Raw genomic sequence first — 18,750 nt, forward strand, 5'->3', positions numbered from 1 at the left:
CTTTCACATGAGGGCAAGGCTTTTCACAAAGACAGTAAGTCCCTGTTCACGGGGGCAAAAAAATACTATAATCAAATCTTTGCCCTCCGTGGAAATTTTAATTTCAAAATGAAAGTATTTTTTCTTATGAAAGAAATGCCTGCTTCTAAAATGTAAAAAATACAATTGCATATAAAATAGAAAGTGATGGGGTGCCCGGGTGGCTCAGCTGGTTAAGCGTCGGACTTTAGCTCAGGTCATGATCTTGTGCTTCCTGAGTTCGAGCCCTGCATTGGGCTCTCTGCTGTCGGCCTGGAGCCCGCTTCGAATCCTCTGTCCACTTCTCTTCCTGCCTCTCCCCTGCTTGCGTGTGCTCGCTCTCTCTCTCTCTGTCTCAAAATAAATAAACATTAAAAAAAAAAAATAGAATGGTGAAAGCATTTTAACTACTTCCACGACTGTCCCTGTTAGTGATCTCATGCTACAGAGACATCATTAATATTGATAACTTAGCATTTCAGACATTATATAAATATATACTATATATTAAAATTTATAAATCGTATACTTTATAAATATACTTTTTTTGCCTGAGTGTAATCTATAATTTTATATTTTTTCATTCAATACCATATCTTGGATATGTTCCATATTAGTTCATATAGATCTACCTTATTTTATTATTTTATTTTATTTTATTTTATTTTATTTTATTTTATTTTATTTTATTTTTGTTATTTTATTTATTTTTTTTTTTGTTTATTTTTGAGACAGAGAGAGACAGAGCATGAATGGGGGAGGGTCAGAGAGAGAGGGAGACACAGAATCGGAAGCAGGCTCCAGGCTCTGAGCTGTCAGCACAGAGCCCGACACGGGGCTCGAACCCACAGACGGCGAGATCATGACCTGAGCCGAAGTCGGACACTTAACCGACTGAGCCACCCAGGCGCCCCAATTATTTTATTTTTTAAAGTTTATTAATTTATTCTGAGAGAGAGAGAGAGAGAGAGAGAGAGAGAGAGAGAATGAATCTCAGCAGGCTCCATGTTGTCAGCACAGAGCTGGATGCAAGGTTTGATCTCATGAACAGCATAGTGAGATCATGATCTGAGCTGAAACTAAGAGTCGGACGCGTAACCTACTGAGCCACCCAGGCACCCCTGCCTTCTCCTTTTAAATGGATTTATCACAAATATATTGTATGAATGTGCCTTAACTGAGTTAATGAATTTTCCTGCTGATGGATAAATAGTCAAGTTGTCCCCAGTTTTTTAATACGATAAACTGCACTGTGGTAAACATTCTTATACGTACGCTTAGCCATTAGGAGAATTTATTATATTTTTTAGAAGTGAAATTTTGAGATGAAAAGGAATGGTCATTTTCAATTTTGATATATAATACTAGATTATACTTTTGGTTTTTTATAGACCTCAGGACTTTGCTTGGCTTGTTAGATGACCAATAATAGAATAATAGAAATTTAAGATATAGAGGCCACATTAAAATTAATATCTATTATTTTTGTTATGAAATAGATAAGAGGGTTGATGAGAGGATTCAAGATGTTGACCAGTTGTTGTACAACATGCAGGGGTAATGCAGTGGAAGGGATACCCTTACTTTTTTATAAAGTGGCAATAAAAGTACTTACCTCATAGGGCTAATGTAATGATTCAAGGAGATAATGGTTCTAAATCTCCTAGACTAATATTGTTACAAAGTAGGTGTTCAGTAAAAAATTACTGGTATTTTTATAAAGAGAAGTTGTTCTCATAAAAGAGCCTTTTAGCTTTCATGATCACATTTTAAATAATTCCTGTTGGCTTCTGTTTTCGTCAAGTATGAGACATTAGTAAATACTTAGTATCCTATTTAGTATGAACAGGAAAAAATTGTGGAGTCTTTAAAAATGAGTGATCGAATTTTATAGTACAAGATATGGGATGTTGGGGCACCTGGGTGTCTCAGTCAGTTAAGCACCTGACTCTTGATCTCAGCTCAAGTCATGATCTCACGGTTTGTGAGTTTGAGCCCCGTGTCAGGCTCTGTGCCGACAGTGTGGAGCCTGCTTGGGGTTCTGTCTCTCAGCCTCTCTGCCCCTTCCCTGTTTACTCACTCTCTCTGCCCCTTTCCTGTTTACTCATTCTCTGTCTCTCTCTCTCAAAATAAATAAACTTAAAAAAAAGTTACGGGATGTTAGGGGTTACTAGTCAAGGCAACACCTTGGGGCCAGGAATATCCACTATGCCCAGGGTCAGTGCCTGCAGGGTGAAAGGTAGCAATATAAGCTCAGATGTCAGGAAGTGAAAACAGGCCAAGAGTCAAAAAGCAAGATGATTCACAGGTAATAGGACACCCAAATGTTGGGAGTCATGAGAAGCTGGGAACCTGGCTCTATAACCACAGGAAGGCTCAAGCTCATAGCAGACTCAGGCCAATGCACAATCTGAAGTTTTAAAGTTCAAGGTAGCCAGCCAGGGGCCCAAGGGGACCAAGGCATACCTCCTTGCCAAGGAGACTTGGCTGATAGCTGTTTCTAGGTTCTTACAGACTTGTGTGGGTCGGAAGTCAACCACAGAAGACCTTGTCTAAGTTTTCTAGGACTAGTCCGTGAATCGGGCAGCAGAGAGTTAGATTACATATAGGAAGAAAGAGGCAATAAATAAATAGAAGCATTAGAAAAGCTACCCATGCTTGCATTAGCAAGCCACACATCTGCTATCATCCCTTGGGAAATGGAATGTTGCTATGTTCTTTCCTTTGTGTTTCTAAAACAAATAAATACGTAAAATTCTTACAGCTCTGCTAAGATTGAAGCAACTATGGCACTAAGCCCTCCATCATGTTCCATCTGTGTGCTATCCCCACCTGTGTCTTCCTGGAAGAGGTCCGGGGTGATGTTGGAGGGAGACATTGCTATATGCTAAGAAGTAGGTGGGAACGGGAGTAAGCCCACTATTTTAGAAGCCTCACTCCTATACTCAAACCATGCTGAACTGGGAACACTTTATTGGGAAGTGCAGTCCCATGAAGCAGGAGGCAGGCAAAGAAGGAAGGGGAGCAAATACCAAAGAGCAGGTTACAAAGTTGGCCACAGCTTGATTATAAGTGCTGTCAATTGCTTGTTCTTACATGATGTCTTCAGAGAGATGGTAGGAAGCTATTACATCTCAGTTCTGGGGAGTGTAAGGGAGAAGAATTATCCTCTGATTTCCATTTCTAACTGATCACAGTTTGCTCTGTGGGGTGTTACCGCCCCACACTTCCAGGTTGCACCACCTGGTCCCTCCATCAACAGCTGGGGAGGCTCAATCCAAGGGAGCAACTGTGGCATCTGCAGGATAAACCCCTTTCCTCAGGACAAGCCATAGCGGAGGCAAGAGTCACTGGCATTTCCCACACCCCTGTCTGTAATACTCAGCCTCACAGGTTCCGCTGGATGGGTGCTCAGTGGGATCCGAAGCATCATTTAACTCAAAGCCCAAGGGCGAGAGGGAAGTCCAGGTAAGGCGCTGGCTGGTCATGCCCACAAGTGATGCCCCAGCCACAAGAATGACACAGGCCACTGCTTCAGACCACCTTGACCAGAATGAAAAGCATGTGTCCAGATCTGGGGTGACTCATCAACTGAGTTCATTAGTATTTCTATGTTTCTGGTCACACAATAACTAACACTATTGAGCACTACTGCCCAAAGCACTTAATATATAATCGAATGTATGAGTCTCATTAATATACATTGTTTTACAATCTATTTTTTCCATTTAATTTTCTGTAGTGAAGATTTCCTCATCTCATTCAATATTCTTCAAAGGCATTTTTTTCGCTGGCAACAGCGTATTTCATAATATGGCTGTATAGCATTTTATTTCACTTTCCCATGTTATTGAACACATCAGTTGTTTGTAATTCTCTGCTTTCGTAAGTCATTCACTGTGTGCAAGCCAGATTTGTCTAGTCTATGTTGTTAAAACAAACAACTCTTAAATCTTGGTGGCTTAAAATACCAGAGGTTTATTTTTCACCCACGTCGGGGGTTAGCAAGGGATCTCTGCACATCACAGTCACGTACACACCAAGTCTAACAGAGAAGCATCATCTCGAATGTCGTTGGTTACTGTGCCAGAAGGAAAAGATAACTCTGGAGAGATTCGTGTTGGCAATTAAATGCATCCTGAAAATGACACATGTCACTTCTGAACTCATAGGTCAAATCTGTTTGCAAGGCCCCACCCAATCACAGAGGGGCCAGAGGGGAAAAAGAACAAGATGAGGCAAGTACAACTCAGTGTGACACCATTACGAATGTACTTGTGCCTAATTTTTTTGTGTGTTTTGCTACTCATTGTTGCTACTTATAGTGTTTTGCTACAAATTGTTGTAAGAGACAGAGTAAACATTTTTATGTTATTGATGCACGCTCTGGAATTTTATGTTTTGACCTCTTCTTTTATATTCTCCTCTGCACTGGGGCCTAGGAGCCTGCAAACTACATTTCCCAGTTTCCTTTGCCAGCTGGGTAGAAGCCATTTTTTTTTTTTTTTTTTTTTTTTTTTTTTTTTTTTTTTTTTTTTTTTTGTTATTGTTGCTTCTGGCTCCATCAGCAGTCATGGAAGCCAACTGCAAGTGATTACAATCTCTAGCAGCAGCAAGTCCAGAAACAGCAACGGAATGTTGGCTTTCTGCTCAGGGTTGGTGGTGGTGCTTGTGGACTCTGGGTGGTACCCACCTTCTCCCTTTTGCTTCTTCAGATCATGAGTTAGCATTAGCTTCCTGCAATTCATTATTACCTCTAGGTACCATCATCTTCCCCCTTTGGTTCTTCCAACTGTGCTATTTTCTAATCAACGCCTGTATTAGATTTCCCCTGCCTAAAATGCCTAATGGGATACCTACTGATATAGTATATGTGCCAAATTGTCCCTAGAGATTTTGTGCCAATTTACACCCAGTCCCAAAGGGATACCTCTTCCCTTTAACCTTCACCATAAAAAAAAAATGTTTTATATTTTCATTTAGAAATTACCTTTGGATTGTATAGGCACTGAATATTTTGTTGTTTAAATTTGTATTTCCTTGTTTGCTGTCGAGACTGAATTTTGTAATTTGTTACTTTCTTTCACAAATTGATCACTCATAATCTTTACCTATTTTAGGGACATGTCTACTTTTCATTGATTTGCAAAAGACCTTTATATGTTAAGGCCTTTCATCTTTTCTCTCTCATGTTTCAGGTACAATCCCAATTTGTCATTTGCTTTTTAAGTTCTGTTTATGGTGTTTTACAACATGGAGAAATTAATTTAAAAGATTGAATCAGTTCTACTAATTGTTTCTTACGTGGTTGTTGCCACAGGACTGGGTTTTAAAGACCTACTTGAGGTTTTAAAATTTCCTTTCTACAATGTAGTTTTAACCTCTTATCTATTAGGGTTTAACAGATAATAAAATCAGAGGTGTGTGGCTTCTTAAGATGGTCTTATTATTTCTCCTTCTTCCTATCTCTTCTTATCCAGACAAAGAAAGGGCTGCACGAAGGGCAGAGGGGATGGTTCAGAGCCACTGCAGTGAAGTGAGATTCTCTCCACAGAGATCGTGGCAGCTCTGATCTCACTGGCCAATGAGCCCTGCCCACAATTCCAGTGTAAAGTGGTCTGTGAAACAGCTCTTCTGTGGATACAATTGTGACATGAGAAGTAATGGCCAGAAGCTCAGACCTCCAGACCCAGCTGTCTGATCCTGCTCTTTTATCAGGACAACAACTTCCCTTATCTCTATATTCCCGTCGCCTGTCTTGAAGAGTGGTTTTTGATTAGTGTACAGAGATTTCTCGGGGCACTACTTTATACCCCAAATCATGCTCAACATTTTTAGCTAATACCCTCTCTGTTGGTCTTACAGGTGGTTTAAGGAGATGAAATTATGTGTTGGGTAGATATGTATCAATAATTTACGACAATTTCTATTCAATATTTCACTGAAGGATGTAATTTTTCCCCACTATTGGTTCCTGTCTTTGCTTTTATGCTTAGAAAACATTTTTACATCTCAAGATCAGAAAACCATTGATCTTTCTTTTCTGCTTATTTGGAGATAGTAGAGTACTTTACCCTGAACAGTAAATAGTGGTTGAGCCCTAGAAATATTTTACAGCAAAGAGCAGTAGCTGGTATGCAAAAGGTAAAAATAAAAAAAATAAGAATAACATATTTGCTTTTTCTTTCTTTTCTAAAGATTTTTTTTTCATTATGAAAAGCATAATTTTCCACCAGTCTCTTTCACTTCATTTCTTTCCCAGGGACTGGTCTATGGGCTCAAGAAGAAAAGGGAGCATTGGAGATGATGCTCATGACTTCACACTTCTCTAGCAAATTCTGCCCCTTCCTCATAGCCTCACAGCCCTATCCCTCTAGTCCAGGAGTGGGCATACTTTACCTGGAAAAGGCAAATAGTATATCTTTCAGGCTTTGCCAGTCTGTGGAAACTACTCCATTCTGCTGTTGTGGTGGGAAGCAGTCATTCACAATGTGTGAACTAATGAGCATGTTCTAGTTAAACCTCACAGAAACTGCAAAAGCTGTCAACGCCTAGCCTCCATGCTGTGGAAGAGGGTAACCGGGTAGGTGTGATTAACGAACCCTTCAATTTTTGCTACTTTGTGTTCGTCAGGAATGTCAACCAATTTGAATCTCACAAGTTTGTTTAGTTTGGATGTTGTTAATGCCATTAGATGAGACCGCTGTGACCGGTGTCATCTGGGCCTCCTTCCTCTTCCTTCTACAGAGTCGAGTTCACGGTCTTTCAGGTACGTGGGTGGTTTCTGTGACTGTGAATTAACCACGGTACCATTTTGTCTTAGAGGAGATGTGGGGAGCAATCATGAGGCAGGTCAAAGGCCTCGCCTGAGAAGTGGCTGATTGCTTCAGCCCACACGAGTCTGTTCATTATCACGGGTGGAGGCTGTCAGACTTATACCACTAATAAATGTGTCTGTGCCTCCTGATGTCCCTGTTCTTTGGGAAGGTACCGGCGATATCCTGACAGGCTACAGGAGCCAGCCCCCTGCTCCTCTTTTAAGTACTGTACCTTAGTATTCTACACTCACTATGTCATTTTTCACAAAAGAAATTGCTTAATTTTGCCCTTTGTGTCCATCGTTCAAAGCTCCTTCTGTGTTATTGACCATCTTTACTCTTCACATTTTTAATACACATTTACTCGGGAAGAGGAATACATGTAAGAATGCCAAGTTAAAAAAATCATTTTAAAGCAACAGAATTGGAGTCAGAATCAAATAAGTTAAGCTTAAATCTTATCACCTATTTATGGGTTTGGATATAGGCTAGCAGTATCTGTTACAGATACATTCCTTGCTTGGCTTTAATAAAATCTCCCTGCAAGACACATGTGCATACTGAAGGATAACCCAGTCACTTGTGGTTTTAACTAAAGCTCTAGAAATTGTATATTCATGCACATTTAAGTACTTGCAAATACTGGTAGATGTCAGGCCATACCTGTCTCACTCAACCCACCTCATCGGCAGAGGCCACGTGATTAAGGGCTGATTGAGATTTTGTGTACTCTGAAGCGAATATATAACTTGGTGGGTTCTGTATTTAAAAAAAAAAAAGACAAAATTAGCTATCAAAGCAAATATTTCTTTAAAAAAAATTAAATTTTTTTAATGTTTTTTTTTTTAATTTATTTTTGAGACAGAGAAAGACAGAGCATAAGCAGGGGAGGGGCAGAGAGAGAGGGAGGCACAGAATCCGAAGCAGGCTCCAGGCTCTGAGCTGTTAGCACAGAGCCCGACGCGGGGCTCGAACTCACGGAGTGTGAGATCATGACCTGAGCTGAAGTTGGACGCTCAACCGACTGAGCCACCCAGGCGCCCCTAAACATTTTTAATGTTTGTTTTTGAGAGACAGAGAGACAGAGCATGAATAGGGGAGAGGAGGAGAAAGGGAGACACAGATTCCAAAGCAGGCTCCAGGCTCCTAGCTGTCTGTCAGCACAGAGCCGGACTCGAACTCACAGACGGTGAAATCATGACCTGAACTGAAGCTGGACGCTTAACCAATTGAGCCACCCAGGCGCCCCACATATATTTCTTTAGGATGAAAAAATTCTTTAACAAATAATATATTTTCTAAAAAGGTGACAAATAGCACAAACATCATAAAACCCAGAAAAATAACATAACACTTTAAAGAAATTAACTTTGTTTTTAATTTTTTTTAAATGTTTATTTATTTTTGAGAGAGAGACAGAATGCAAGTGGGTTAGGGGCAGAAAGAGGGAGACACAGCAGCAGAAGCAGGCTCCAGGCTCCGAGCTGTCAGCACAGAGGCCGACACGGGGCTCGAAGGCACGATCTGTGAGATCATGACCTGAGCCGAAGTCGGACACTCAACCGACTGAACCACCCAGGCGCCCCAGAGTAATTAACCTTCTAACACATCTCTATAATGCCTTTCCCTTACATTTTGGCTGTTGCTCTTGAATTGCCTCCATCAGACTGCAATTTTGTAACACAATCATTTTTCATAAACGACAGAAAGAAGATTCAGTCTTTCCTCTGACATAGTCAAAATCTTCTTCATTATTGGTAGTTTAAAAAAGTTTCAGGTTCATGACTTGTAAGTAATACTTGTAAGTAATACTTGTAAGTAATACTTGTCAGGTAAATGTGTTAGAGTATAGTCAAATTTAGAAAAGCTTTTCTCAAATTTCTTAAATGAGTTCTCAGATTTCAGGGCAATGCAAATGTTTTGTGCAGTGATTAATCTTTAATATTGCATGAACTGGCAGCACTCGTTCCTTCTCCCAGGGTCTCGGGAGAGTCTTGTGCAGGTGAGGGTCCCTGAAGCTTAAGCTTCCTTGGCTTCATGGTAAATTCATTCTTGCACCAGATCTTACAGGAAAGTTCAGTATTTCCTCATTTTTTTAGACCAGTCATGACCCGGAGAGGCTGGCTAGTTGCCAGAAGATTACCCTAAACCTCATCCTATTTTTTTGCCTGGATGAGTCTCTAGGTATTGCCTGTTCCTGGATCCCTCATCATTGTGCTTTGTTCAGTTGTGGGGTTAGAGGGCCCGCTGAACCTGATATAAGTTGCTATAGAATCCGTGTTCACTGTTTTGTGAACATTTTGCCCTGCCACTAATTTGAATGTAGCCTCAAGATCGGCTGTAGGGCCTGTCCCCCACCCCTGCCCAGGCTAATCCAGTTCCAGTGGCAGACTTAGCTGCATATGGGCCACCCTCCCAGTGTGTCCTTCCTGATAGTGTCCATGATCACTGGATATGACCATGAGACAATGGTAGGGGGGATCATAGGTGGCTTATTCATCCTTTAGGAGCAGGCTTGGGTTGGCCAGAAAAGACTACGTGGATGGGAGTTACAGATGTCTTTCTGAATGACCAGGAAAATATCGGAGTAGCTGGAGAAAATATTCACGTGTTCTAAACATATACATGGCTTGAGTCCAAGTCCCATGCAAAAGATGTGCAGCGTAGAGAAAGTTGATGGGAGAAAGTGAAGAGAATGAAAGAATGGAGGAATAAAAGGTAAACTAGAAAGTGATTAAAATAATGGTAGATAAGGAAGGCTACAAATGGAATGGGAAAATTTGAAGGAATGGGGATAAAATAAGGTATGTCTGCAGGGGCTTTGAGTAAGGAATGATATTTGAAGGCAGTAGCTGAGCCGAATGAATGAATACAAAGATTTAAAACTCATGTAACAGCATCTGGTGGCATACATTACCTACCATTTATTCTAAAACCAGGTATTTTCAAATTCTCAGAATGAGCAATGTAACACAATTATCAAGCACGAGAAAGAACTTTCTGGCTTCAGAGAACTTCAAAGCCTAGTTAGAAGCTCTGAGGATATAAATGAAAATACTATTACTCAATGAAACCAATTACAAGTAAATTTTATTTTTCAGAAATAATTTGATGCATGTATAACCGTCATTATTTGCAAATAAAATATGTAGAAGAAGTTAGTAATTTGGTAATCCTTCTTTACTCTTCTGACACTTTTGGAAGATGTAAGTGCTATATTTCCTTATAATAGATCTTCCATTAAAGAGTTTAATTTCAAAGAACTAAATATTGTTTATTTTATTAGACACTGGAAATGAATCTCTGCTCCAGGGTCATTTAAACATTTATTATTAAACACAGATAAGATCAATGCTTTCTTCAGGGAGTATTAAAAGCAAAGTCTAGCTTGTGTCACTCTTTGCCTATGGGCAACTATTTTAATGCCACTTTTATATATGGAACAAACTTAGAAACAAATCAGTCTTCAAAACAATTCATAGAACTTCCACTTTATAAATTATTCATAGGTAGGACACTGCCCATAATAATAGAGGCTTATCAGTCTCTCCTTTGTTCTATGAAATCAATGCTATTTCTTGTCTATGCATTTTACTAGGAGAATGGGAGAGATATTTTCAGTTCTCTGTAAACTAAAATATTTCTTGGGTGCTAATGACAGAGGAAATGGTCTCTGTTGTCTCTTAAATTTTGGCTGTTTTTATTCCGTGAGGGAAAGATTACTGAATAAAGAAATGCAATCCTTTCAGGAGTCAGAGGCTTCAGGATCTTCTGACCTATTATTCCCAACCTGCCCCCCCCCCCCCCCTCGCTTTTTCCCCCAGTATTTTCCATGGGTGTGTACAGAGGCATCCCTGTGTGGAGTGCTGGGAAGTTGAGGCTTGTGACAAAGCAAACTTGAATAAAAGTGAGAAAATGAATAATGTTTAAAAATTTGACAAATAAAAGTGAGGCTGTATTAACATTAAGCCAGCTATTTAGCAAAGGAGAAAGGGCACTTATGGGTCAAACACCAAAGCCCTAAATTTGTTTCTTAAATATTTATTTAAATTCTAGTTAGTTAACAGCCAGTGCATTATTGGTTTCAGGAGTAGAATTCAGTGATTCAACACTTACATACAACACCCAGTGCTCATTACAAGTACCCTCCTTATTATCCATCACCCATCCAGCCCATCTCCTGCCCAGCTCTCTCCATCAATCCTCAGTTTGTTCTCTATTGTTAGGAGTCTCTCATCCAAAGCCTAAGTTTTGGCGTAGAATGACGTGCTGAACCATATCAAAGCATCTCACAGCAAAAGGTAACATTGTCTCTTTCACCTGAACTGCACTTTCAAATTTCCTTTATTCCATAGAGCCAGTGTCTTTGGTCCCCTGTGCTTTCAAGTAGTGAACATCCTCCATCTATCACTCTTTTTATGATCTTTTATGGACCAGAGATTTGGTGGGTTTTCCCCTTGATCTGTGACCTACTGAAGCAACTGCATTTCATCTTTATGCAGACTTCACTTTTGGAAGACTATTCATTAGAGGGACCTCATCTATACTTTCATCATCTAGTACCTATTTCTACCTGGTATTGTCTTTATTTGGTGGTTTAAATGTAGATTAATTACTGCTATAAAGGCGACAGGTGATCTCAGTCAAGGTTGAGTCTGACTGCATTGGGGTAGCAAACTCTTTAAGCATTTCTGTTTGCATGAGTTGATATCTACTGGGACATTGCTTGTTGTTAAAAGAAAATGAAGGGGCTTTGTGCATGGGCAAGGAGTGGGAACCAGCCAAGAGAGATGAGAACAGAGGGCTGGCATGGTGTCTATTTAAGGTGGTTACAGCTAACGTTGTTGAGTCAATGTACTGAATGGGTTGAATTCGATTACGTACAACATGAAAAATATTTCCTTTCCCCTGATCTCAGCCTGTAAACATGCTCTGTCCAGTGTGTCCTCACCACTTCTGGCTAGCATGTTGGCCAGATTCCACAGCTTTTTAGTCACTTTGACAAATCAGAACAGTCTGATTTTCAGGTATAAAAAAGTCTGACGCCATGTAAATAACAATTTCCATTTTATACTCAGGTCCGAACTCTCCCCTCCACCCCTTGTCAGCCTCCCTGCTTAGGCCAACCTGGAAGCCAGCAGGGGAGTGGCTTTGGCTTGCTCTTTCACTGCCTCCATCAAACCCCCTTCTTGCTCTGTATCCTCTCCTCTTCCTAGGCTGAGGTAGTTTCCTTCCGGGCTCATCAAACCCGCTCACGTTTTTTTATGGGACCCTTTCAAGGTGACTTGAGTCTAGCTACTTTCTGGCATGAACACTTGGTCCCCAGGGTAAAGTCATAACCCTTGCCCAAGAAATGGTGAGCTGCCCCTCTGCTGCCTTCTCTCTTGGCCCCAACAAGACAGGCAGGTCCTCTGTCCTCCTGACTTCAGAATTCTCTAGGTAATAGGAAGCCCTACTTCTTAAGTTCACATATGCCCCTGAACTCCAAGGAACATACATTGGGTTCTTCTAAGAACTGCTCATAGTGGCCCATCCTGTGGTCATGAGGGTACTGGGGTCAAAGTCCTGCATCTCAGTATTCTATTTTGCTGGAGGCAAAGACACTGGTCACCCTTCGTGCAAGCTCTGGCCACTCTCTGGCTTTCGGGAACCCCTCTCTCTTGGCTTGAGTCAGGGCACCCCAGCCCCTCTCTATCTGGCTGGCAGCTCTGTGTCTCAGTGACTCTAACTAATCCCTCTTTATCATTTCTAGTCTCGTCTTTTGTAGGTGGGTAATAGGGTACAGGGAAAGTTCTGGCTTTGTTCTTTATTAGTAAGTCACCCATTTAACATCTAATTACTGTTATTTCTAGGAAGGACCAATAGTCAAGGATGACAAGGAAGCCAGAAGAAGGAACAGGATCATTATCTGTCCTGAGCTCAAGTGAGGTGCCCTGTGGGGACTCTCAGAAACCACTGGGATGACTTTGGGAGGTATGTTGGTTGTTGAGGGCTGCCATAACAAAATGCCATAGGCTGGGGGACTTACAACAGCAGAATTTTATTTCCTCACAGTTCTGGAGGCTAGAAGTCAAAGATCAAATTGTCAGCAGGTTTGGTTCCTCTTGAGGCTTCTCCCCTTGGCTTGCAGATGGCTGCCCACTTGCTGTGGGCATGGTCTTCTTGATATATGGATGTGCCCCAGGGGTCTCCTCCTCTTTTTATAAGGATCCATCAGGTTGGATCAGGGCCTCACCCTAATGGCGTCATTTTAACTTAATCACCTCTTTAAAGACCTTATCTCTAAGTACGGTCAGATTCTGCAGTACTGGGAGTTAGAATGTCAACATAGGAATGTTGGGGGAGCCCTATTCAGCCCGTACTAGGAAGAGAAGGCTGAGGCTGGGATTTTCTGGCCCCGTGGGTAGATGGGTGCAACCTTGAGGGTGCTGGCCTTCCCCAGCACACACTCACCCAATGAGCTTCCAGGTGGCAGTGCCTGGAGTCCTGCAGGCTGACCAGAGGGGATGACCAAGCTCATTACATTTAGGCTAATTCAGTGCATTGGAACTCCCAGTTTGGTGAGACTTGAGGACTTTGAAGGTTTGTACACCTATCCAATCTTCCAAAGGGCAAATCCGACCTTAAGAGTTACAGTTACTTTCTACAACATTTAATTAAGTTAACCTTTCTTCTTTAAAAAGTAACAAGGAATTCCCAAGACAACTAGTCCTAACCATCTAATATCAGATTAGAAACACGCTTACTTCTGTGTCTACCCGAGTGAAGTCAAGTAGAAAATTGAGCAATTACGTGTGTGTTTGCTTAAATTATAGAAACAATTATCTTAATAGGCCACATTGTTTTGTCTTTGTAGATCCAACAAGTGGCTTATTTATTTAGATGCATAGCAGTTAAAATTTTTTAAATTAAGTTTTTCATTTTAATTCCAGTACAGTTACATACAGCATTATATTAGTTTCAACAATGAGCCAGTTCTATATATTTCAGTGCTCATCATGTTAAGTGTACTCTTCAATACTCATCACCTATTTAAACCATCCTCCCACCAACTTCCCCTCTGGTAACCACCAGTTTGTTCTCTATAGTTGAGTCTATTTCTTGGTTTGTCACTCTTTTTTCCTTTGTTCATCTGTTTTGTTTCTTAAATTACACATATAAGTGAAATCATATGGTATTTGTCTTTCTCTGACTGGATTATTTCACTTAGCATTGTACTCTCAAGCTCCATCCATCTTGTTGCAAATGGGAAGATTTCATTATTTTTTTTATGGCTGAATAATATTCCTTTGTGTATATAGGCCACATTTTCTTTACCCATTCATCCATCGATGGACATTTGGGCTCTTTCCATACTTTGGCTATTGTTGATAGTGTTGCTATAAACATGGGGGTGCATATGTCCCTTTGTAACAGCACACCTGTATCCCTTGGATAAATACCTAGTAGTGCAATTGCTGGGTCGTAGGGTAGTTTTATTTTTCATTTTTTGAGGAACCGCCATACTGTTTTCCAGAGTGGCTGCACCAGTTTGCATGAGGTGCATACCCACCAACAGTGCATGAGGGTTCATTTTTCTCCACATCCTTGCCAACAACTGTAGTTTCTTGTGTTTTTGACTTTAGCCATTCTGATAGGTGTGAGGTGATATTAGGTACATAATATTTTGATGACACTATTTAGATGCAGCAATATTGGCATAACTCTTTTGATGACAACATTTTGAGCACCCTTAAAAAAACCCTGTTAAACTTACAGCTTTAAAAATTATAACATTGGGGCGCCTGGGTGGTTCAGTCGGTTAAACATCCAACTTCGGCTCAGGTCATGATTTCACAGTTCGTTGGTTTGAGCCACCCATCAGGCTCTGTGCTGACAGCTCAGAGCCTGGAACCTGGTTCAGATTCTGTGTCTCCCTCTCTCTCTGCCCCTCCCCTGCTCATGCTCTGTCTCAAAAATAAATAAAATAAACACTAAAAAAAAATTTTAAAAAATTATAATATGTGTAGAACAGACATTTAGTCTCACCCATCACAACCCCACTCACAATAAAATTTTCCTTCTCCAAAGAGAGCAAAATAAATTTTAACCCCTCTGGAAAGAAAACCATAGAGGGAGAAGAATGAAAAACAAGAACCTGAGAAAATACAACTCCAAAGAAGTAGGGTATTTCAATTTTAACACTCATTCTTGTAACACCCTCATCTTTGGAAATTTTGGGGGATTCCTCTGGTTGATTTTGTGGAATATTGCTGGATGTTATGGTTCCCTTGTCCTAGCACTCTTGAGTCTATGGACAATTTGGGAAAAATACCCCTAGAAAAATTTGTATTAATAAGTATACCAGAAAATAGACTGTAATGCATATGGGCAACATTAAATGTGTAACCTGGATCAGGCAAAAAATAAAATCATTTACAACCAGTTTATCTCATCCAAATGTGACCCAAGCTTCCTGGGTTCTCTCTCTCTCTCTCTCTCTCTCTCTCTCGCTCTTTCAAACTCTCCTGAATTGTTTATGTCTATTTCTTTCTACAAACTGGTGGAGTCTCTTGAGGCCACCTGGTCTCCTGAATGCACCCTGTCAGTCTTCCATAGAGTCACCTTCTGATCATGTGTCATTGTGCTCAACAGAACTTTCTTAGTGTTATTATTATTATTATTATTTACTAATTTTTCTCCCAATTCATTAGGAAGTGGACTTTGTGTTGTGGAAGGTTGGCATCTTTTTCTCTTTTCCTCATCTTTTTTCCTGCATAGGCCAGAGAGATTTTCTGCCTCCACTGAATTTCTTTTCCTCCGAATGAGGCCCTCAGATTTAAATCTTCAAATAACAGTCTATTTTATTAATCTTGCATTACTTGCTAGTGAATTTATATAATTATAGTATAAAATATAGCTTCCATCAAACAGTAAGGTAAAAGAGATAATCAACAAGTTAGCAATTTATCAATAATTACTATATACAGTGAATGAACTAGTTTTAAATGTCTGATTTGGATCCACTTTTAAGCAGATCAGATGTTAAGTAAACAAGGCACATCTGTATAGGGCAGTTCTAACAAGGAATTTAATAGAGCCACACCTTTTTAGAAAAGAAATCGTGGTTAAATGTATATAACATGAACATTACCATTTTAAGAAATTTTAAATGTGCTGTGGCATTAAGTACATCCATGTGTGACTGTTACTACCATCCATCTCCAGAATTTTTTATCATCCCCAAAGGAAACTCTGTACCCATGAAACACTAACTCCCCATTTCCTCAGTTGTCAGCCCCTGGCAACTCCATGCTACTTTCTGTCTCTATGATTTTGACCACTTGGGTACCTCATACAAGAGGAATCATACAGCATTTGTCTTTTTGTGTGTGACTTCACTTAGCATAATGTCTATAAGGTTCGCAACCCTTGGTTTGCAACCCTCTTTGGAGCTTCCCAGGTGTAATCTGAAATCAGCCTCCTAGGTGGAGGGCAGAGAAAGACCAAAGAAAGCAGCAGGCCACTCCAGGATGGTAGGTGACAGTTTTAATAAGCAAAAGGAACTTACATAGGAGGCTTGCCTTTGGTGACAGCAAGACAAATAGATCCCCACACCCACCTGCCAAATCTTCAAAAGTTTAAGAGACCTAACTGGGTTCAGTCATGGTATACCCCGCAGGTGTTCTCAACACCAGGTACTATCTGAAGGCTCTGTCCTTGGAGCGCTTCTGGGAGCAGGAAAGGCAAGTGGAACCCCCATTCCAAGGACAGGGGAGGGTGTGAGACTTCCAGTGCCTGGGTCCAACTCACGGGCCAAGTGGCGGTCATGTCTTTTCAATTACCTTCCCCAACACTGTTCCAAGTGCTTTGCAAATATTAATTCAAATATTAATAATTTTATTAATATTAATAATATTGATTATTCATCTTTGTATGTTCCCCAGGGTCTATAAAGTGCTTTGCGTGTGTTAGACATGAAATATTTGTGGAATGAATTTTGGTAGGGCTTAAGCATTTCCAAGTGACTCTGCCTGCTCTTCTGGTTGGAAAGTTAACAAAAGGAGCCGGTTTCTCCTGGGTCATAATCTGACACTAGGTCGCAAGTTTAAAGAAGCCCTTTATTTTAGCCACCACATTTAGGCTAGTTTCCCACTAGGGGAAGGTTAAGAGGGAAGTCATTCCTGAGTGATAGAAACTGTAGGAAGACTCAACGTTAATTAAAGGTTTCCTTTCTACGGGGACAGCAGCGATCACCTCGGGGAAGCCTCAGGAAAAGGGAAGACCCCGAGGCCAGTTGGCTCTGACAGGTACCCCGGTGGCGGGACGGAGGAGGCGGGGCCCGAGGGGGGGCGGGACCTGCTGGGTGGGGCGGGGCCTCGGGCGGGGCCTGTGGGGCGAGGCCTGTGGGGCGGGGCGCGCGACTGCGCCGGGCGGCGATGGCGGCGGACGGGGACTGGCAGGATTTCTATGAGTTCCAGGAGCCGGCCCGGAGCCTCCAGGACCAAGAGAACTGTAACGCGAGCCCCGAGGCCGGGGCAGGGCCGGGCGGGGGAGGTGACGGCTTCCCGGCGCTGGCCTGCAGCTTGGAGGAGAAGCTGAGCCTGTGTTTCCGCCCCTCGGGTCCCGGCGCCGAGCCCCCGAGGGCGGCCGTGCGGCCCATCACCGAGCGCAGCCTCCTGCAGGGGGACGAGTGAGTGCGGGCCCGGCCGGGAGCGGGCGGGAGCCCCCCCTGCCCCTCGAGCTGCCCTCGTCCAGCTCTCGTCCAGCCCTCGTCCTGCCCTCCGGCCCTCGGTCCGCAGCCTCGGCGGGACTCCGGCCACAGGCTCCTCCCCGCGCCCTCCTTCCGCCTCCACAGACTGGCGAGTCCCCGCCCTCCCCGCTCCCCCACTGGGCTCCCTGGGGCTTTCGGCCTCCGGGCGCTCAGCTATTTAAATCCCCGCTCCTCTGCCCTCCACGCTACTCTCTCTCCGCTACTGCCCTCCTGCTCCCTAGAAACCGACCCGGGTCTGTTTGGTTCAGAGAGGAACCTGCTTGCCCGGAGCCCGTAGTTAGAGACAGCACCTCTTCGGGCACGTGTGTAGCCACTCATTCATTCAACTAGCATTAATTTAAGCTCTCAGTGCCAGAGGCTGCTTCGCCCTGGGGATACCAAGGTGACTGAACATACCCCTGCACATACGGCACAATTTAGGCCGGGGGGTGGACTTGCAGACAAATATTTCTATGGGTGTGATATATTCTCCTGGACGTAAGTGCGAAGTATAGGAGATTTTTTATATAGGATATGTGGGAGAGGCAGGAAAGGCTTCACGGGGAAAGACATGTGAAAACTGGATCCTGATTGGGTGAGTGGGAGTTTGCCTGGCAGATGAAGAAAGGTCTAGCAATACGGCTCGCCGATATGGCACGTGCAAAAGTACCAGCGTTAAAGCAGCATTTATGCCACAGGAATTTATTGGCTCCATCTGAGAGCCCAGGTGGAGTGCACATCACTAGAGGCAGAAACGAAAGGAACGCACTGGTTACTAACGGCAGGGATCTCTTAGTCTGGTGGGTAAACACGTACATTAACAGGTCATTAGGATAGAACCGTCTAAGTGCCATGATAGGAAACTCATAGGGGTTTGTGAGAGCTGGTTAAGGGGGAGGCAGAGTTCCTGGGAGGCACTTCATTTAACTACTAGCCTAGCCTTAACTAGCCACTTAAAATTTGGCTAAGGGTTGTCGTTAGGTACCAGGGTTTCACCCCAAAAGACAGTAAAAGGGGTGGTGAGGGTGAGGGAGCTGAGCATATGGTATAGGTGGCTGGGGAGGAGCCCTGGAGAGGCTGAGGGTTCAAGTAGTGCAATGAACAGTGTGGACATGGGTGGGGTGGGTTTTTAGAGCCCTGATGGAGTGGAGAGATTAGAGGTTAGGGAAGGATTCTTGAGAG

The 18,750-nt window shown here is 42.3% G+C and overlaps 1 protein-coding gene across 3 annotated transcripts in view; it reads left to right on the forward strand.

The window, feature by feature from the left end:
- The first annotated feature begins 17,235 nt into the window (after nt 1-17,235).
- FEZ2 (fasciculation and elongation protein zeta 2) overlaps nt 17,236-18,750 on the forward strand; it is a 43,151-nt gene continuing 41,636 nt past the window's right edge. For all 3 annotated transcript variants that reach the window (XM_042933265.1, XM_042933267.1, XM_042933266.1), the window contains exon 1: nt 17,236-17,508. In XM_042933265.1, coding sequence (XP_042789199.1) covers nt 17,255-17,508 — 254 coding nt within the window. In that variant the 5' untranslated portion in view covers nt 17,236-17,254. The remainder of the gene's footprint in view (nt 17,509-18,750) is intronic.

This window comes from Panthera leo, chromosome A3, assembly GCF_018350215.1.
Source record: "Panthera leo isolate Ple1 chromosome A3, P.leo_Ple1_pat1.1, whole genome shotgun sequence".
Lineage (NCBI taxonomy): Eukaryota > Metazoa > Chordata > Mammalia > Carnivora > Felidae > Panthera > Panthera leo.